General features: G+C 55.6%; 1 protein-coding gene across 7 annotated transcripts in view; it reads right to left on the bottom strand.

The window, feature by feature from the left end:
- Nucleotides 1-2,172: 2,172 nt before the first annotated feature.
- SLC29A1 (solute carrier family 29 member 1 (Augustine blood group)) overlaps nt 2,173-18,180 on the bottom strand; it is a 32,405-nt gene continuing 16,397 nt past the window's right edge. For 4 of the 7 annotated variants that reach the window (XM_056487663.1, XM_056487662.1, XM_056487666.1 and 1 more), the window contains 12 exons: nt 9,690-9,772; nt 9,149-9,230; nt 8,759-8,931; nt 8,391-8,530; nt 8,062-8,196; nt 7,813-7,910; nt 7,382-7,472; nt 7,196-7,284; nt 6,945-7,053; nt 5,571-5,656; nt 3,733-3,932; nt 2,173-3,184 (listed from right to left, as the gene is read on the bottom strand). In XM_056487663.1, coding sequence (XP_056343638.1) covers nt 3,073-3,184; nt 3,733-3,932; nt 5,571-5,656; nt 6,945-7,053; nt 7,196-7,284; nt 7,382-7,472; nt 7,813-7,910; nt 8,062-8,196; nt 8,391-8,530; nt 8,759-8,931; nt 9,149-9,230; nt 9,690-9,718 — 1,344 coding nt within the window. In that variant the 5' untranslated portion in view covers nt 9,719-9,772 and the 3' untranslated portion in view covers nt 2,173-3,072. Of the gene's footprint in view, nt 3,185-3,732; nt 3,933-5,570; nt 5,657-6,944; nt 7,054-7,195; nt 7,285-7,381; nt 7,473-7,812; nt 7,911-8,061; nt 8,197-8,390; nt 8,531-8,758; nt 8,932-9,148; nt 9,231-9,689; nt 9,773-10,547; nt 10,668-11,384; nt 11,735-15,681; nt 15,854-18,180 lie in introns of those variants that run through there. The other 3 variants (XM_056487661.1, XM_056487665.1, XM_056487664.1) reach the window with 3 other exon arrangements.

Here is an 18,180-nt window from a genome sequence, read left to right as displayed (position 1 = left end):
TTTAGCGGCGGCCATGGCGAGGACGGCCGTGCAATGGGTGCTCGGCTTCATGCTGCTGCTGTGCGGTCGCCAGCCGCGGCTGCCCTTCGCCGGGACGCTCGGAGGGCCGCAGGACCGGGACTTCCGAGCGCCGCGGCGAGGGGCGGCGGGGAGCTCCGGAGAGGAACTCTTTCCGCGCCCCGTGGCGGAGGAACACAGCTGCGGATGGGGAGGCAGTTCCAGAGTGTTCCACAGAGGTTACGGCGGCGGCTCTTCGGCTCCATGGCTGCGGCAGGGAGCCGGGAAGCCGCCTGCCCCAGCTCCATCCTGCAGCTCCCCCTGAGGCCGGGAGCCGCGTAGCTGTGCCGGCCTGGGGCTGCGTGTGGGCGCAGCACAGCGGCGAGGGGCGGGGACAGAAGGTGTGGCAGGCCCGCGTCGCCGATGCAAAACAGTGTTTGGAGACTTGTCTTTTCAGTATCCAAGGGAAATAATAATGTAAATCAATCTTAAGCCTTACCGTTCTAGTATCTGCAGCGCTCTGTCTGCTTCTGAGCTCCTCAGCACAAGAGAGACATGGAGCCTCTGGAGCTGGTCCAGCGGAGGGTAACAAAGATGATGAAGGGACAGGAGCATCTCTCTCTTAAGAGCAAAGGATGAGGGAGCTGGGCCTATTCAGCCTCGAGATGACTGAGGGGGACCTCACCAATGTCTGTAAGTGTCTCAAGGGACGGTGTCGAGGATTGAGCCAGCCTCTGCTCGGTGCTGCCAAACAATGGGACAAGAGGCAGAGGCCAGAGACTGATGCACAGGAATATGAGGAAGAACTTTTTTGCTGTATAGGTGACCCAGCACTGAGACAGATTGCCCACAGAGGTCGTAGAGACTCTCTCACTGGAGATGCTAAAGAACTGTCTGGGCACAATCCTATGCCATGTGTTCTAGGAGAACCCTGCTTAAGCAGAGATTTAGACCAGATAATCCACTGTGGTTGCTTCCAACCTGACCCATTCTGTGTTAAAGCTGTGGGTATAAAAGCCCTGACCAGCAAAAGAAGCTGGAAGTGGGATGAGGGGACCCGAGCTCCCAGATGGGTTTTGATGCCTGGTGGTGCAAAGAAAGAGGTGATGTCTGTGAATGATGTGGGACAGAGGGAGGGAGATTCCCGCTGGCAGGCTGGTGTAGTTCACCCCAGGAGCAGGAGGTGGCACTCTGGCTGTTCCCAGGCACGAGGAAAGCTCCCAGGTGCTGTGCTGCGGGTCACCCCACCTCAAAATGTGAAGGTGCATCTGCTTTTTATCAGAGGATGGTCCCTTGGTGTACCTCGAGGGCAGCATCCCTGGGGTGCTGGTGGATGAGAGGCTGGCCATGAGTTCGCCATGTGCACTCACAGCTTTGAAAGACAGTGGTGTTCTGGGTTGCATGCAAAGCAGTACGGCCAGTAGGGCAAGGGACAGTTTTCTGCCCCTCTGCTCTGGTGAGAGCCCACCTGCAGTATTGCATCCAGCTCTGGGGTCCCCAGCACAGGAAGGACATGGACCTGTTGGAGATAGTCCATAGGAGGAACACCAACACAATCAGAGGGGTGGATCACCTCTCCCACAAAGGAAGTCTGAGAAAATTTGGCTTGTTCAGCCTGGAGAAGGCTTTGGTGTGACCTAATTGCAGCCTTCCAGTACCTGACAATAAAGACCTACAATAAAGATGGGGACAGGGACAAAGAGTATGTAGTTACAGGACAAGGGGGAAAGGTTTCAAACAGAGGGAAGGTTTAGATATTGGACCAGAAATTTATTGCTCTGAGGGTGGTGAGGCACTGGAGCAGATTGCCTGGAGAAGCTGTGAATGGCGTACCCCTCAAAATCTTCAAGGCCAGGCTGGATGGTACTACAGGTAACCTGGTGGAGTGAAGTTGTCACAGCCCATGGCAGGGGCTTTGGAACTGGTTGATCTTCAAGGTCCCTTGCACCCTGAACCATTCTGATTTTATGGTTCTACCATCCCCTTCCCACACTGGCTGTTGTCCTCATAGCTGGGCCTGGCTGTGCAGGGGATGCACACACCATTCCCACATCTGATGGTGGTTTCAGGGGAGCACAGGATGCCAAGGAAATGCCAGTGCCTTCTCATTTCAACCCTTGACCTTCCACAGCCCCTCTACCCTGTGGCGACAGAGACATAAATACATACCCAAAGGAGCATTTCATTATTTTTATAGAAAATGGCAACTGTATAGACAACATTTACACAACAAGGGACAGGAAAGCCAAGGGAGAGGTGAGGCCTTCCCTTGTAGCACACATGGGTAGGGAAGGCAGCTTTGTCGGGAAGGGAGTCGCTGCCTCTCCTCTTGTAGCCCACAGTGGAACCTCCTGTCACACAATCAGGAGGCTGAAAAAAAAACCAACGTCAGAATCACAAAAAAAATAAAAGGGAAGAGAGGCAAGGAGAGGGGGAGAAGATGGGGTGTGGAGACCTCCTCCTCCCTCAGCCTAGCCACGGTGATGGCTCTTTCTGTGGCTGGGACACAGATGTCTACAACCTTGGGATATTACTGGGCAGGGGGATGTGCGTCTAGCAGAGAGCAGGGATGGCCAGGCTGGCTGGGGCTCTCCTCCCCATTCACAAGTCTTACCAGCAGAAGGAGGGGTGTGGGATATTTCCAGGCCCCCTAGAAGGAGAGGAGAGACTCTCCTAGGTGCTTTGGAGACAAGGGCAAGAGAAGGAGTAACACTGGTTATCAGCCTTTCACTGTCAGAGAGAAAGAGGCTGAAAATGGCTTTTGGCCTTGAGCCAGGAAAGTTACACAGCACAGGAGGCAGCTGGACCTCTTGGAGATCCCGGGGGTCTTACAACACACACGGCATGGGGAAGGAGAAGGCACGTAGGCCTGAAGGCATCACACAGCCGAGCGTGGCAGGAACCAGGCCAACCCTGCAGGAGTGGAGCCGTCCCTGGGTGTCATGTCTGCTGTGGCAGTGTGATTTGCCAGGGACAGTGTGAGCTGTTGTTTCCCCGCAGTGCTGAGGTGTCCAGGGCCTCAGTGGAGGATGCGGAGCCATCTCTTGGTGTCCCTGCACCCTCTGTGTGCCTCTGCTAGATGAGAATTCGGACCAGAAAAGAGAAGGCAGCTCCTAGGGCCAAACCCAGTGCCAGGAAAAACGCCATGACAGCTCCAGCCGTCTCTGCTTCGTGCGCAAGCACTTTCCTGGGGGAGAAATGGGAGTCAGATCCATCCTCAGGATGTGTGTCCAGTGCCCTGCTTTCAGTGGAGCTCGGAGGCTTGTCTGCAGCAGAGGAACGGCAAGAAGAAATCCTCCTTGGCTCCCAGAGCCATGAGAACCCCCAGTCTCCACACTGTGGGCTCATAAAGTGCATCAGGCAGGCCACCCTGAAACTCCTGGCACCAGAGACATCCCTCTGACTCCTGTGGGGCTCCTTGTGCTGCCCCTGCTGGGCAAGGCTGCTCACCCTGCTGTGGGAGCTGTGCTATGCTTTGTTCCCTCCAGATCCCTACTATATCCAGCCCCTTTCCCTGTGTGGCACGTGGGGAAAATGGAAAGCCCAAATAGCTTCCTCATCCCTAGGATATGGAGGCACAAGCCTGGGAGATGGGACACTGTAGGTAGTGACAATTCCCTTCTGTGCCTGCGGCCTCTTCTCCAGATGCCAGAGCTGGGCAGAGCCAGACTCCAGCAGTCATGCCAGGGCTGGCATCTGGGGGCATAACCAACCCTTCCCTTGTCCCCAACTCACTTTGGCCCGAAGCACATGCAAAGGCTGGCCAGGTAGCCGTTGGAGATGGAGAAGAAGATCATGAAGATGATGTACCAGGCGTCATGGGAGAACACAACAGGCAGGTAGTAACGGGGTTTCACATTGCACAGCATGAAAAGAGGGACAAAGATGACACGGAGGACCACCATCACTGGCAGGAGGCAGCTGTCCTTCCCGGGCTGGGAGAAAAACACAGATCACTGAGCAGCTGAGAACTGGACATTCCCCATCCCATGGCATGCTGGCAGGGGCTCTGCAGAGGCTGTCCCTACTGTGCCAGGGCTGTGGAGGAGCCACAGAGGTGGCAAAGCTGCTGAGAGACTTTATCAGCCACAACAAATCTCAGCATCACCACCTGCAGTCCTAAGTAGGTTCTAGGTCTGAAGGCCCTGTCCCAGGTGAACTGAAACAGCACTAGAGCCAAAATACTGAGCCGGGCTTGTGGGCAACTGTTAAGCCTTCCTGGCAACAGGCAAGCAGGCAAGAGAGCTTTGTGCCAGCTCATGCAGTGAGCCAGCGTGCAGAACAAGGGTGCCTGAGGTAAATCCCCTCTGGCACCTCAGTGCCTGCAAACTGGGCTTCAGCCAGCTTTTCAGCATCCTACGCCATCCCCCAGCCAAGCAGGGCAAGATCCAGCAATCTGGGAAAGGGATTACGCTGGGGCTGTTTTGGAACGTGCTGGGAAAGGCATGGACTGAGTTACAGTCTCCTTGGATCCTACTGGATTTCCTGTGCAACTAAGGCTGGGATAAAGAAGGAGCTACCACCCCCCTGTGTCGTCCAAGACAGTCCCTGGAGTGAGACCTCGGGTCTCATCCCCTCAGTGCTAGGTTCAGAGATGACAGGGCTCACTGGTGGGAGGTGAGGAGAGACCCACAGCTGCCTTGGGAGCTGCTGGGCTGGTGTGGCCACAGGAAACTCCATGAAAACAGCAGGAAACTGAGGTTAGGCCAGCTGCCATGTCTATGGGGCAAGCTGGAGAGCGCAGCTGCCTCTCCTGCTTGAGGAGAAAAAGAGCGAGTGGGGCCCCAACCAGGGAAATATAGCCCAAACCACATGCAGTCAGACTTTCCACACAGCCTTGTTTTGTCCACAGAAATGTCTCCTGCTGGGTCATCCCACCATGGAGGCTGTGGCCTGGACACCAGGCAAGACGGCTCATGGCCAAGACTGAAGACAACAAGCAGTGATGGCCAGGGGAGAAGCAGCTCCAGGCCGTGGGGAAGGCAGGCCCAGGCAGACCCCATGCAGCACGTGGTCCTGAGGAGCTTCTCTAAACAAACAGCCTGAACAATACAGGGGGAAACAGCACTTGGGGGGTGGGTGAAGGGGCAGGAAGAGACTCAGACAAGACAGCCCCTTTCCTTACCCATGCTGGGGAGATGAGAGCAAGGGGATGTGGCAGGGCACAGTTCTGTGACCCACATGGCACGGCCCTGCCCTGCTCTCAGGACAAGGGGCTTTGAAGCAGCTATGCCCTGTGCTGAGGCCAGAGGTTTTATTTTGGGCTGCCCTGTCTTTCACCCTCTTTCCCTGTCGCCATCCTGTCTCGTCGTTTGCATAGCTGGAGTGAAGGTTTGTTTACAGACAGGCTGAAATGGAGGAGGCAGCTTCATCCAAGCCATGTTGAAAGAGAGGTGGGAGGACAGAACAACACTGTGCTTCTCAGCTCTGACCAATAAATCTCCACTTAGAACTTAAAGCAGGAGTTAGCTCTGCACCTCTTGCCTGCTCCAAGCCATGGATGGCAGCCTCAGTGAGAGCTGTGGCTGAGGGACTGCCACTGCCACTGCATTTGCTCTCTGCTTCATACTTACCCATGTGAAGAGGGCAGTGAGACTCCGTCCTGTCCAGTCAAAGACGTTAAAGAGTAGGAAGCAGGAGACAGGAATGAAGTAGAGATCTGAAGAAGGAGATGGTCAGTGACAAGCCCAGTGTGCCCCAGCCCCTCATACCCACTGCATGGAGACTGACTGTCTCTCAGGTCTAGGTCCCACCAGTTTCCCACTAAGGCCAGGAATGGTCTCCCATCCAAACCATCATGCACAGCGGTTCCCTCTTCCCTTCCAGCATTCTGTATTGGGTTTGTGGGGCATGGTTTTGGTAGCAGGGTGGGATACAGGAGCAGCTTCTGAGAGAAGCTGCTAGAAGCATCCCCAAGTCTGACAGAGTCAATGTCAAATGGCTCTAAGACAGAGCCACCACTGGCCAAGGCCATCAGTGACATTGGTAGGGCCTTTGGAATGACATATTAAAAGGGGGGAAAAAAAACAATCTCAGTATGTGCAATTGCACCTAGAGAGAGAAGTGAGAGTATGTGACAGAAACAGCTCTGCAGACACCAAGGCCAGTAGAAAAGGAGGGGGAGAAGGCACTCCAGATGTCAGAGCAAAAATTCCCCTGCAGCCTGTGGTGAAGACCACGGTGAGGCAGGCTGTCCCCCTGCAGCCCAAGGAGGTCCACAGTGAGTCAATATCCACCTGCTGCCCGTGGAAGACCACCCTACTCTGAAGCAGGTTTGCTGGCAGGACTTGTGACCCTGCAGGGGACCCATGCTGGAACAGTCTGTTCCTGAAGGACTGTGTCCCATGGAAGGGACCCAGGCTGAAGCAGTTCATGAAGAACTGCAGCCCATGGGAAGCACTCACATTGGACTTCAAGGAAGACTGCCTCCCATGGGAGGGTACCCATGCTGGAGGAGGGGAAGAGTGGGAAGAATGGGACGTGTCCTCCCCCTGAGAAGGAAGCACTGGCAGAGGAAATATGTGATGAACTGACTGCAACCCTCATTCCCTGTCCCCCTGCACTGCTGCAGAGGGAGGAGATAAGTCATAAATAAACTTAAGCCTAGGAAGAAGGGAGGGATGGGTGGAAGGTGTTTCAAGATTTAGTTTTTATTTCTCATTATACTACTCTGATTTGATTGGTAAATTAATTAGATTAATTTTCTCCAGGTTGAGTCTGTTTTGCCTATGACAGTAATTGGTGAGTGATCTCTCGCTGTCCTTATCTCAATCCAAAAGCCTTTTGTCATATTTTCTCTCTCCTGTCCAGCTGGAGTGGCTTTGGTGTGCATCTGGCATACAGACAGGGTTACCCCACCACATGTACCTTCAAGTACCACCTTCTTTTCTCCCATTTACCATGTCCTCAATTTTTTCCTACCCCACCCCCATCCCTGGCACACTTACCCCATTTGTTTCCTTCTCCGAGGACAGTGGACACTTGAGCTGTGATGGCAGGAAAGACGCCGATGGTGACAGTGAAGACAAAGCAGACAGACAGAGCCAAGACCCAGAGCTAGGCAGATGAAAGAAAAATGCTGGTACCAAACATAGGGCAAGAGACCAGTGCAGGGCTGGTCTCCTCTCCCCATGCTCTCCTACACCTGTGCCCGTCCCAAAAGGAAGGGCAGGACTAGGCTTGCTGGGAACTCACAGACCTTCTTAAAAATAGCAATGACAGAGGGCTGCTCATCAGGGTTGTGGATAGGGATGATCTTTGAGTTATTCTGCTCCATCCCATTCTCGTCTGCAGGAAGAGACACAAGTAGGGCATAGCTGACCTAATCTTTAAGCTCTTTCCCTTTTCCTCTTCCTTCTCTCAGCCCCTCACCTCAGCCCCTCACCTTTCTTAATCAGGTCTCTCTTGGTCTCCAGCTCTGCATTGTACACGCGGTACTCTGTCTTGTCCTTCATGGAGTAGTATCGGAAGAAATCCTGCAGAGAGACAGCAGGGAGGACTCATCCATGCATGCAGAAACAAAGCTGCCAGGGGCTGTGTGACAACAGCAGGTTTGGGCAATATGGGCAAAGTATTCCTTCCAGTTATGTCCGATACTGATGCTTTCCTGCTTACCCAGGGACTCAGCCCAAGTGTACTGGGGTATATCTGTGGTGGGAAGTATCCCAGAGTGCTCCCCTGGGACACAGGAGAGCCTGCCTTGACACAAGAGGTGGAGGCTGGTAGGAGCCAAGGCTGGGCTGCTAGTGGGCCATGATTCTTGTCCCATGTTGAGGTCCCATGTTCCCAAGCCCTTCCCTAGGACAACAGTCTCACCATGTGAGGCAGAACTGCGTAGGAGACAACTGCCAGCACGATCGTCACACAGGCCGTGGTGAAATAACCGATGTAGCTCTCGGGTTGCTGGGCACCAACTGTGAGCACAGGAAGGGAGAGGAAAGGAAGATGATGACAGCTGAGAGAAGCAAGGCCCTGCTGCATCTCCCACACAGCATGACCTTGGCAGATGCTGTGACAGCAGTGGTCTGGGAAGGCCCTGTCACCTGCAAGGCAGGGATTACTCACTGGCAATACTGAAGATCATTGCCAAAGCAGCGAAGGTGCCTGCCAAACCCTGCCCACTCATGATGGGGGCTGTGTAGCTGGCAGGCAGGAGCCCAGCCAGCCCAAACAGGCTGCTCTGGAGAATGGCGCCAAAGGCTGCAAGGGGGAAAGATGAGCACAAATGAGAAACCAAAGGCAAGGACGGATTGCACCTCTGCAGGGAGCCAAGGAGGCAAGGCAAGTACCCGTCCCGCTTGGCTCTCCCACAGTGAGGTTGATGCTTTTCTCCCAGAGGGATCAGCCCTAGCTATGGGGCTGTGTCCCTCTCTTTCCCCCACTGCTTCACTCACAGTTGATGAAGATAATGCTGATCATGGTAAAGATGAAGAAGGGGAGAGGATCCATGGGAACTTTCACCATGATTGCGGTGACTAGAAACACCAACCCAATGGCCACCAGGCTGCCTGAGATGCGAATCTGCTGGGGAATCCTGCAAAAGAAGGTCGCAGTAAGGAAAACCCAACTCCCTAAAAACCTGGGGCTGGGACCAAGCTCTAACTATGGGAATCACAGCCAAACCCTGAGACAGAAGACTGGTGTTTTGCCTTTGACTTGAACCGAACAGGCCGTAGCTTGGTTCAGTGCTGGGACAGGATAACAGGCCAGCGCTGGGTGGCTCTATGGGGACTGGCAGGAGCAAGGACAGAGCAAGGCTCACCGCTGGTGGATGAAGGAGTTGAGGCAGGTGAAGATAAGGAGGGGCACCATGGCGCAGAGAGTCATGAAGTTGTCAAACACGGACTGCAGGTAAGAGGGTGTGAAGGTGTCCTGACCAGTCTGATTCTCGAGGTGGCTTGTCTCATTCGGGTCCGCAAGGCGGCTGATGAAATACTGCAAAGGAAGGAGCCTGGTGGGGCTCAGATTCTGTGAGGCCTTCCAAGGCTACCCTTATTCTTTGCCCATGCCTCCTGCTGCTTCAGTGCCGCTCGTCACACCCAGCTCACACATGCTTGTGGTCCTCTGCATGCTGTGCCATGCTACACCATGGTCCCTAGCTACAACATGGGACAATTACTGTCATGGACAACAGCAGGAGGGAAGCCCTCACCTGCCTGGCAGTCATGAAGAAATTCCATGGCAGCAGTGTTCCCAGGCCGAGGATGAAGAAGATCAGCCAGACAGCCTTGTACCTGTGAAAGGGACAGAGCAGTTTGGAGGGGAAGCTGAGTATTGCTTCTGACTGTCCCTGACCCTGTAGTGGGAGGCAGCAGACAATACTTATTGCCCTGCACCACAGCCCTTGCTAGCCTGTGCTGCCAGAGGTGTGGCACTGCAGAAGAGCTGTGGGAGGCCCTCCCCAAGAGGCTATGAAGGCAGGGAGAGGCTGGCTGCTCCTCAGCATGTGGCACCCAGATACACAGCATCCATCACCAGATCTGGGAGGTTGTTAAGCTCCCCAGGCATGTTTACAGGGGACTGTTTACAGTTTACAGCCCATTTGATATGGAAAAGCTGAGAAACAAGGGACAGCTTGGTAGCCCAGTTAGCATGCAGGAGAGGGAGTCCCCCAGATGCTGGGTACCCCTGTCCTCCCTCACCTCCTGGTATCTTGGAAGTGCCCCCACAGCTACACCAGAACCTGTCATTACCTATCTTGGGGCCCGTCTCTTGCTGTCATCTTGTGTGGCAAGAGTCAGCACAGGTCCCAGCAAGTCTTACAGCTGCTCTCCGTCTGGAAAGCAAACAGAAGATTTTATGGGAAAGTGAGAGACACAAGCCAGGCAGGGGCAGCACTGGTTTTAACCCCAACCCATGCTGCCAGTAAGTGTTCCACAGTACTGAGAGCCAAACACCAACCCAGAAAACGAGAGGACAGTGCAGGAGCTTTGGAAACCTGGAGCTCAGAGTCCTTAAGCCAAGGAGTTGTGACACAGCCTTATTCTGCTGGCTGGGCACAGCAAGAAACTGCTTTCCCGAGATACCCAGGCTGCTCATGCTGGCTGCCCAGCTGCTTGCAGCACGCTCTTAAGGGATTTGTGAGCCTGCAGCTCTGTCCCCAATCCTGGGGCTGTGAATAAACCATGTGCGCAGTGGGCTGTGTCTGCCCCCCCTAGCTCCCTCCAACGCCCGGGGCTCGGTGGCACAAAAGACACATTTAATTCGGCAGCCTCTCCGGCCAGAACCAGCAAATCCCCCGTTTTCAATTCCACTTCCCTGGGGCTCTCACAGCCCTTTCCTGGGTCACCTTGAGAAGCCAAAGGCGTCCCTGGCACTGTTGTCCCCTCCCGGCACCCACCGCTCCTTTTTTCCCCGTCTCCACCTGCCCAGGCGCTGCACCGCTCCGAGAGCCCCAGAGTCCCGAGAAGGGACTATCCCTTGCCGGTCACCCCCCCTCTTCCCAGGGCAGAGTGGGATTAGCCGCCAGGAGGAACCGCAGGCCTGCCTTGTCCTTTTCCAGTCCGGGCGGCGCAGCATGGGGCGCTCCGGCACTTGTGTCAGGGCTTCACCTGCAGCGGGGCCGCCAGCGCCGAGCCCCCGGCTCCCCCGGGACATGCCCCGCGTACGGCTTCTCCAGTGCCGCCCGCAGCATCCCTGCCCGCGCCCGGCCAGCTAGGGCGGAGGGGAGGAGGAGGAGGGGAGGCAGGCAGCAGCATGCCGGGATCTGTAGTTCCTGCCAGCCGCTGCGCGCACTGACAGCAGCGCAGCGCGTCCCTGGCGCAGGTGCCCGTGGCGTTCTGGCACAGCTCGCCTCCTCCTCCGGCAGGATCTTGCAGGCTGGGGAGCCTGAGCTACGATGGAGCCGAAACACAGCCGGTAGGATGTGGAGAGGGATTTTGGAAGCCCCTTGGGCCGCTCGGGAAAGCCAGAGCAGAACAGGATGCCTGCAGAGGATCGAGGGCTCTGCCAACCCGGCAGGTACCACCCTGCTGATGTCGGAGCCATCTGCAGCACCGCTCCCCTGCCTGCCCACACAGAGAGCTGGGGGCACGACAACTCCTGCCTTGCCCTTGTGAGCCATCCGGGCTTCCAGAGATAACATCCCAAAATCCCCTCCTGGCAGCCCGCCAGTGCCTCTGCGGGGAGGAGACATCCCGGGATTAGCAGAGGGATCTGCAAACACAACTGCGATCCCCTCGCACGCTGAAACCCCACCGGGGCCGCTGCTTGTCTCCCAGCAAAGGTCTCAACCCAAAATAGGCAAGAGAACCTCAGTTCTCCCGTGGGTCCGCAGCAAGCCCTCAATGCTCCCCTTGCCAGCCAAGCCGCTGATCCCGCTTCCAGCCCCCAGCAGGTGATATCGCTGTCCCCAGACGCAGCGGCAGGGACTGACCCCACAGACATACCTGGGCGAGAGGACAGAGGCAGGGCGAGCCCTGTGTCCCGAGTATTTGAGGGCAGCGTGTCCCCCCGTGGCACACCCCGCCCTGGCTCGGGTCACGGGGCCGGAGCCCCGCGGGTCAGCGGCACCCGCGGAGGAGCAGCAGGGCTATTGGGGACCAGAGCTGGCACACGGCCCGACCATGCAGCGAGGAGAGGAGCAGCGGGACGCTGAGGAGCAGACGGCGGGAGCCGAGGGTGCTGGGGAGGAGGCACGGGGGGCCGGGGGTGGCAGTCAGGGGGTGCCGGGGCAGGGCGCTCCGCCATGCCGCCTTCCCACCGCCTTCTGCTTCCGTCCGGACACTGCCCGCATCCCTGTGTCAGGAGCCCAGCCTCCTTGGCAGCACTGCGCGGCCCCAGCCTCCTGCCCGCTCTGTTTGTTTTCTGTCTCACTTCGCTAAATGCCTCCTAATTTTTTCCACAAAGAGACAGTGCCTGCCAAGGGCAGCAGTCATTACAGCAAGAAACACTTCCAGCTGCTGGCTGTTACAAAGAGCCCGACAACAAACAGAAAAGGTTACATGAACCAACACCAGCCACAGGTGGCAACCCTGCTCCCACCTGGGGAGAGCTGCCCTACCCGATGGGACCTGGGAACAGATGCCACTCTTCCAGCTGGCACAGCACAGCTCCAGCCACCACCCCCACCCCCACAGGAGTCTGCCGGTGTGTTTAGCCCAGCCACCAACTTGGTGGCTGCACATCCTGAGGGACACAGTAAAGGAGGAGCGATGTGAGGCCTTGGCCTAAGGACATCCCTTTTGTTCCTGGGCGTAGAGCAGTCCGGCTTAACTCCACAGAAGTGATGTGTAAGCATAAGAAGCAAGATCACAAAGAGTGGGCATAACAAACCATAAGCTAGAACATTTAAGCACGTTCAAACAAGAGATGGCACAATTTTAATTGCCCATTCATGACACACAAAGGCTGTAACAGATGCTAAGTGACACCCTCGGAGGCCATGTGCAGCCCCATTGCCAGCCAAGCCCTGGGAGGTGACGGCAGGGCCAGCTGTCACCAAAACTGCCTAACCTCTGCAGAAAAACCCGCACTGCAGGACAGCCACACCTGTAGTCAGCCATTTGTCACCTGGATTTGGACGCTTCCCTACCTCTCCCTTTCCCCACATTGCTTTTTCCTGCTCTCTTTGCCAAGGGTGAGCACAATGCACCCTTAGATTCCCACTCGACAATTCCCTGCTGCCACATAGGCATCCTGGCAGTCCATAGCCAAGGGGTTGCCAGCAGATTCACTGCCAAGCACCTCATGTCCTCCTGACACCACTTGTCAGGAGATCACTTTGCAGAGATAATGTCAGTACTTCCTCCAAGCATGGCCAAGATGGGACAGGACCAGTTGCCTCACCAGCCCTTCACCCCATCCCCTATGCACACTGGAGGACACCAGAGTTCTCCTGTCAGGAAGGCTGATCCAGGGGCCCCTCGAGGTTTATCTGCAGGCACAGAACAAGCCCAGCACAGGTATGCAAGTCACATGAAACCTCGGTGTCCATGACTCAGCTGGAAGATAGGAAACATTTACGAGACTGTCCGTTTCATGGGATTTCATGTGCATGCCTGAACTCTGACCACGCTGCTTGGGATCCTCCTACCTTGTGGCGGGGAAAAGGGAATTCCACCTCCCCCTCCAGTCACACACGCTTGTATTTCACAAGACAGATGAGCGTGCACTGTTGTGCACCACTGTGGTGCTGAGACAAAAACAAGCCCTCCCAAAACAAGGGTAGGCAAGTGCCTTGAGTCAAAGCAGAGGCTGGTCCACCAGAGGGCAAAAGCAGATGCTAGGAAAGAGTAAATGTGCCAGAGGCATGGACTAACTGCCTGACTGTTCCCCCAGCCTCCAGGCTGGAAGGGTCATGATGTTCGTGCGTTTTGTAGCCATGGTGGCTTTCACTTCTGTGAAATCCTGCTTCCCCCTTCAACTCAGGAGCTCCTGAGAGGGGGCAGCAGCTCCCCCCACATGCAGGGCCTCACCAGGGCTCCCTTGCCTTCAACATCAAAGGGTGGATGAACATTGGAGTGGCTGCTTTACAGACCTGGATTGTATCCACCCAACAGCACATTTTCCAAACAGAAATTCTAGCTCACTTAGTCATTCAGGCATGGCTCCATGCCTTCAGTCCTCCTTGTTGCTTTTCTCCAAACCTTCCCTGGCTCCTCTCAATCCTTCCAGAGATGCTGGTGCTGGGGGCACACAGGGACTTGGGGGGGTGGGGTGGTGAGACACCAATTTGAAGAGTGGCACAAGGTTTTCCTGCTTTGTTTCTGCTTTGTAACTGGGAAAGATGATTCAATGTGCTTTTTCATGCACACTGAGCTATCTAAAATAGCCTCAGGCCTTGCTGTGAGTGGCCAGCTCCTGGCTGGCTCAGTGCATAATCTTGTTTGTGGATTTGGGGCTTCCTCCCTTCCCCCCTTGTCTATCACTTGATATTTATCGAAACTGAATTTCAGTTGCCTGGTGTTGTAATGGTTGTCAGTACTCCTCCTAACTGGCACTTGTCCCCATGAACCTAAGTAATCCAATCACCTCAGCAAAGCCCTGTCTTCTCATTGCTCATTCTCTTTTCCAGGTCACTCATAAATGTCTTGAAAAAAACATGTGACCAGTGCAAAGATCTCTTTTCACTGCAAAAACTGACTGCTGATTCCTACACCCTCCTTCCTGTTTTCATACTAATTATGGAGCCAAGTAAGGACTTTCCCTCTTGACCAGCAAGTTCCCTTAAAAACTGGGCTGAAAGCCGACTGGAATTTTTTGGGGGAAGCAGTGTGGTCGCTCTGAGCCCAGACTCCCTAGGAAGTATTGCTCCAATCCTGAGAGCCCCTCCACAGGAGCCTCCCCACCTGCCCACAGGCCCTGTCCCTGCACAGACACCCAGGACGTGCAGCAGATCCAGCAGTCAGCTTTTCCCTGAAGTTCCTTCAGCCCTTCTTAGAAAAGAATGTCATATCTTTCCCTCCTCCCAGTCCCTGGGGGCTGAAGCAGTTGGAAATGAATGACTAGAGGCCACACATCACACCCAGCTGCTTCACCCTCCCTTTCCTTCTGGGGAACATTGCCTTGCCCGACACTTGCTGTTGTTTACCTTTGCTTTCTAAGCTTCCCTCTGCAGATGCTTTGAGGAGCGCCCTAAAGGAAGGTGAAAGAAACTGCTTAGGCTGTTGTAGAGCTAACAGAGAGGTAAAAGCTTTGTCTGTCTTTTCTACTATGGCCTGTCTTCCTCTGATCCCTCCGACATCCTGCAGCACGTTTCCTAGTCCTGGAGTGCTTTGTGAGCGGTTTCCATCAGCAAGCTGATAGCACTTCCTATTCTTCTTCTTCCTCTCCTCTCTGCCTCTCAGTAAACAGCCTTGTGATGTTGTGATGCCATCTGCTCTTCCAGCCCTACTCCATGCCTGCGTCCTGAGGAGAGAGCTTAGCAGGAGAGCAGGAGGGAGCAGGTATTTCTGCCTTCTCCCTTGACTTGCTGTCTGCAGACAAAATCCTCTGCTTTGCCAGGGCTTGGCCAGCAGAAAAAAACTGTTACAAGGTGCACTGAGCAGCACCCTCACCCCACGTTGCCCCTGGGCAATGTTTCTGACCCGTTTCACCTCGCTCCCTCATGGACAAAAGGAGAGGCACCTCTAAGCTCCCTGTGCTGCAGTAGCAGCCAGCAGGAGCTCCTCACGGAGCTGTGAGCACTGACCTTGCTCCCAGCACTCGCCGTTATCTCAGATGCCGGGTGGCGCAGGGGGAGCGTTCGGCCCGGCTGTGTTTTGAACTGCGCAAAGTTCCTTATCTGCAGAGTTCAAGGAGCCCCGAGAGGCTCCCTGGGGCCCCCACCCCAGGCAGGTAAAGGAGCTGCCTGGGCAGTAAACTCTCCAGGGCCTGGCAGAACTCCAGCACTGTCCCTACCTGGCTTCACCAGGTAGGGTGCAGAGGACAGTGACAGGGCAGAGCCAGCCTTAAAACCACCCCGGGTGGCACAGCTGGGACTATCCCACCCATTAGTGAGACCCAGGAAGCCCTGGACACCCACCTCTTCATCAGGGCAGCTGGGTGGGTTCCCAGCCCTGTTACTGGTCAAGTGCCATGCATGGCAGCCCCCACACACCTCTCTCCTCGGCACATGGTGAGTGCCCAGGTGGAAGCTGGTCCCTGGCCAGAGAAAACCCCCCCAGGAGCAGAGATAGGTGTTCCTGCCCAGCATCCCATCAAATGCTGCAGAGGGACATGGTAATGTCACAGCAGCAAGCTTACCAGAAGGGCAGGGTGGTCCCAGCCCCTTGCTCCTTGTCCCTTCAGGCCACAGGACGATGCAGGGACAATGCAGCCTTGGGAGAGGTAGGAAAAGCTCCACAAATATTGGAGCTGCTGCCTGCTCCAGGGCCGGCAGTTTGGGGATACAGGAGGAGATACAAGTGCCTGGGGGAGGGCAGGAGCAGGGGGGAAACGTCATTTATGAGCAGGCGTCAGAGGAGGAGAGATAAGCTGATCTCAGGAGACTGTTTGCAGAGACAGGATTCTTCCAAGAAGCTGGTTTCTCTGATGGCACCTGCTTAGGCTGCTCTCCCCAGGGAAAGGGCTGTCCTCTCCAAGCCATAACCCCAACCTGCTTCTTGGGAGGCCGTGGAAGGAGACACGTTTCTCCAGGGCTAGCTTCAGTCTCCATTTGATGGAAATTTAGAAAAATAAAGACCCTTTATCCCAAGGGAAGAGGGAGGGATTTGCTTAGGGCTTAACTCAATGCAGCTACAGAAGCCTCCAAGCCCAGGCAGAAACCATCTCCAGGACCTGGATACTTCCAGGCAGTTTTCAGCACTTCCAGGAGCTGCAAGGAGGTGGGGAGGGGCAGAGGGTGACCCACTACGGGCATGCACAGCTCACACCAAGATCATGACACCTGACCGTGGCTTCACCATGGGCTTGGGGAGAGCCTGGGGATGCCTCACCCCAGCCCTTCATCCTCATCCAGCAATCCTCTGCAGCCAGCAGACCCTCACAGCCCATGACTGCAGGGCTGGCCCAAGTCCCCAGGGGTGCCAGGATGGCCAATGGAGGTGCTGCCCGGGGGCCATGGAGAGGGGAAGTGCTGTGGGAAGGGGGTACTTCCCTGGAATCGATCTGGGGGCTGCAGCAGGAAGAAGCACAATGGCAGGAAACCACGTTTCCGCTTCCAAATGGAGAAAACCTTAAGGACACCTGGGGAAAACAACCAGACATCATTAATGTAAAATTCAGCTGGGATCACAAGGAGCAGACAGAGGCACCACAAGCTGGAAGCGGGTCCCCCTTACATGGAGGAGCCTGGGTCTTGATGCAGTAATGGCACAGCCATGCACAGGGGACAAAGGCAATCCCAACCATGCACAACACAAGGCACAGTTATGGCCCTTGCCTGCCCACAGCCTGGCTATCCCACAGGCAGGTCCTTATTTCCACCCAGCCAGGTGGGAAGAGGGATGCTCCCTGGAGGGCTGGGACAGCAGTTAGGTAAGACCCCTTGGGATGTGGCACGTCTTTTGCATTAGCAGCTTTCCCCCTCCTTGTACTCATGCTTGCTCAAGAAGAATCCCTGCCAAGAGGAATCCCTGTCTCTGTCTGCACTATGGTATCTTGGCTGGCCACACCTTGGGCAGAATCTAAAGCAGGTCAGAGGGATGGGCTGAGCCTACAGAACCGTGTCCCACTTCCCCCTCCTGTTTCCAGCTGAGGGGAGCAAAGGTGACACACAGAATGAGGAGCCCACAACAAAACAGGATGAGAGCAAAACAGCTCTTAGCCAGACAAGCCTGAAGACAAGGGCTCACTGAATGTGTGGGAGGAAACCCAGGGGGTAGAATCCCACAGCTGAGGAATGAAAGAGGTGTGAGATAAATTTTTGCATAGCCTGTCATCTCCTGGGTTCAGTAGGGCCATGTCTACCAATAACACATGGCTACTCCAGGTCACTGCTTGGGGAGCAGTACCAGAGGGGAAGAGCGGGACTGCAGGAGACCACCTGCCACTGGCACCCCCAGGGTGCTGAGATGTAGAGTAGAGATGATTCCCCCTTCATTGTTTCATGTTTCTGGCTCCAGGACTGAGCTCAGAGCTGGCAGACCCAGGAAGGAGTCAGGTCAGAAGCAACATAAGGGAGCTGAGCATGGAGAAACCTGCAGTGAGGAGAAGGATGGGGGACAGCTTACATTTTGTTTGAGAGGTCCTCAAAACAGTCCTGCTGTGAGGGGCAAGGCAGAAGGGGCTTGAAGGGCTCAGCTCAACCACTGTGCCACCCCAAATGCCACCCTGCGCTTTACAGGAACTCCTTAACCCAAGGAGAGTCTGAGCCCTCACTCACTTGTCCCCAAAACAGGGATGCTTCTAGAAGAGCAGGAAAAGCTGGCAGCCAACCAGCAGTGAGGGCACCTGCCTGCAGCAGGCCCCTGCCCACTGCCACCTGCACCCCACGGATCCAAAGTGCAGAGCTGGCAGGACCCTCAGCAGGCAAGAGCTGCCCAAACCCAGTGTGAGCTGCTGAACTGCTGTCCCCTGAGAAGGTGGGAGAGCATCCCCAGGGCTGGACAAAGTGAGCCTTGTCATTGCACCTGGACAGCCCAGCAGAAGGCTGCAAGTCCTGTTTGGGTACTGGCCCAGGAGCAGAGATCATTTTGCTCCCCCCCAGCAGTTTTTTGGAGGCTGGTCTGGGCTGCACAGCTGTTTCCAATTTAGTGGAGGACAGAGAGATGAAACCAGAGCCAGAACAACACAATCTTCCCT

This window comes from Oenanthe melanoleuca, chromosome 3, assembly GCF_029582105.1.
Source record: "Oenanthe melanoleuca isolate GR-GAL-2019-014 chromosome 3, OMel1.0, whole genome shotgun sequence".
Classification (NCBI taxonomy): Eukaryota; Metazoa; Chordata; class Aves; order Passeriformes; family Muscicapidae; genus Oenanthe; species Oenanthe melanoleuca.
This window is presented reverse-complemented; position numbering and strand designations above follow the sequence as displayed.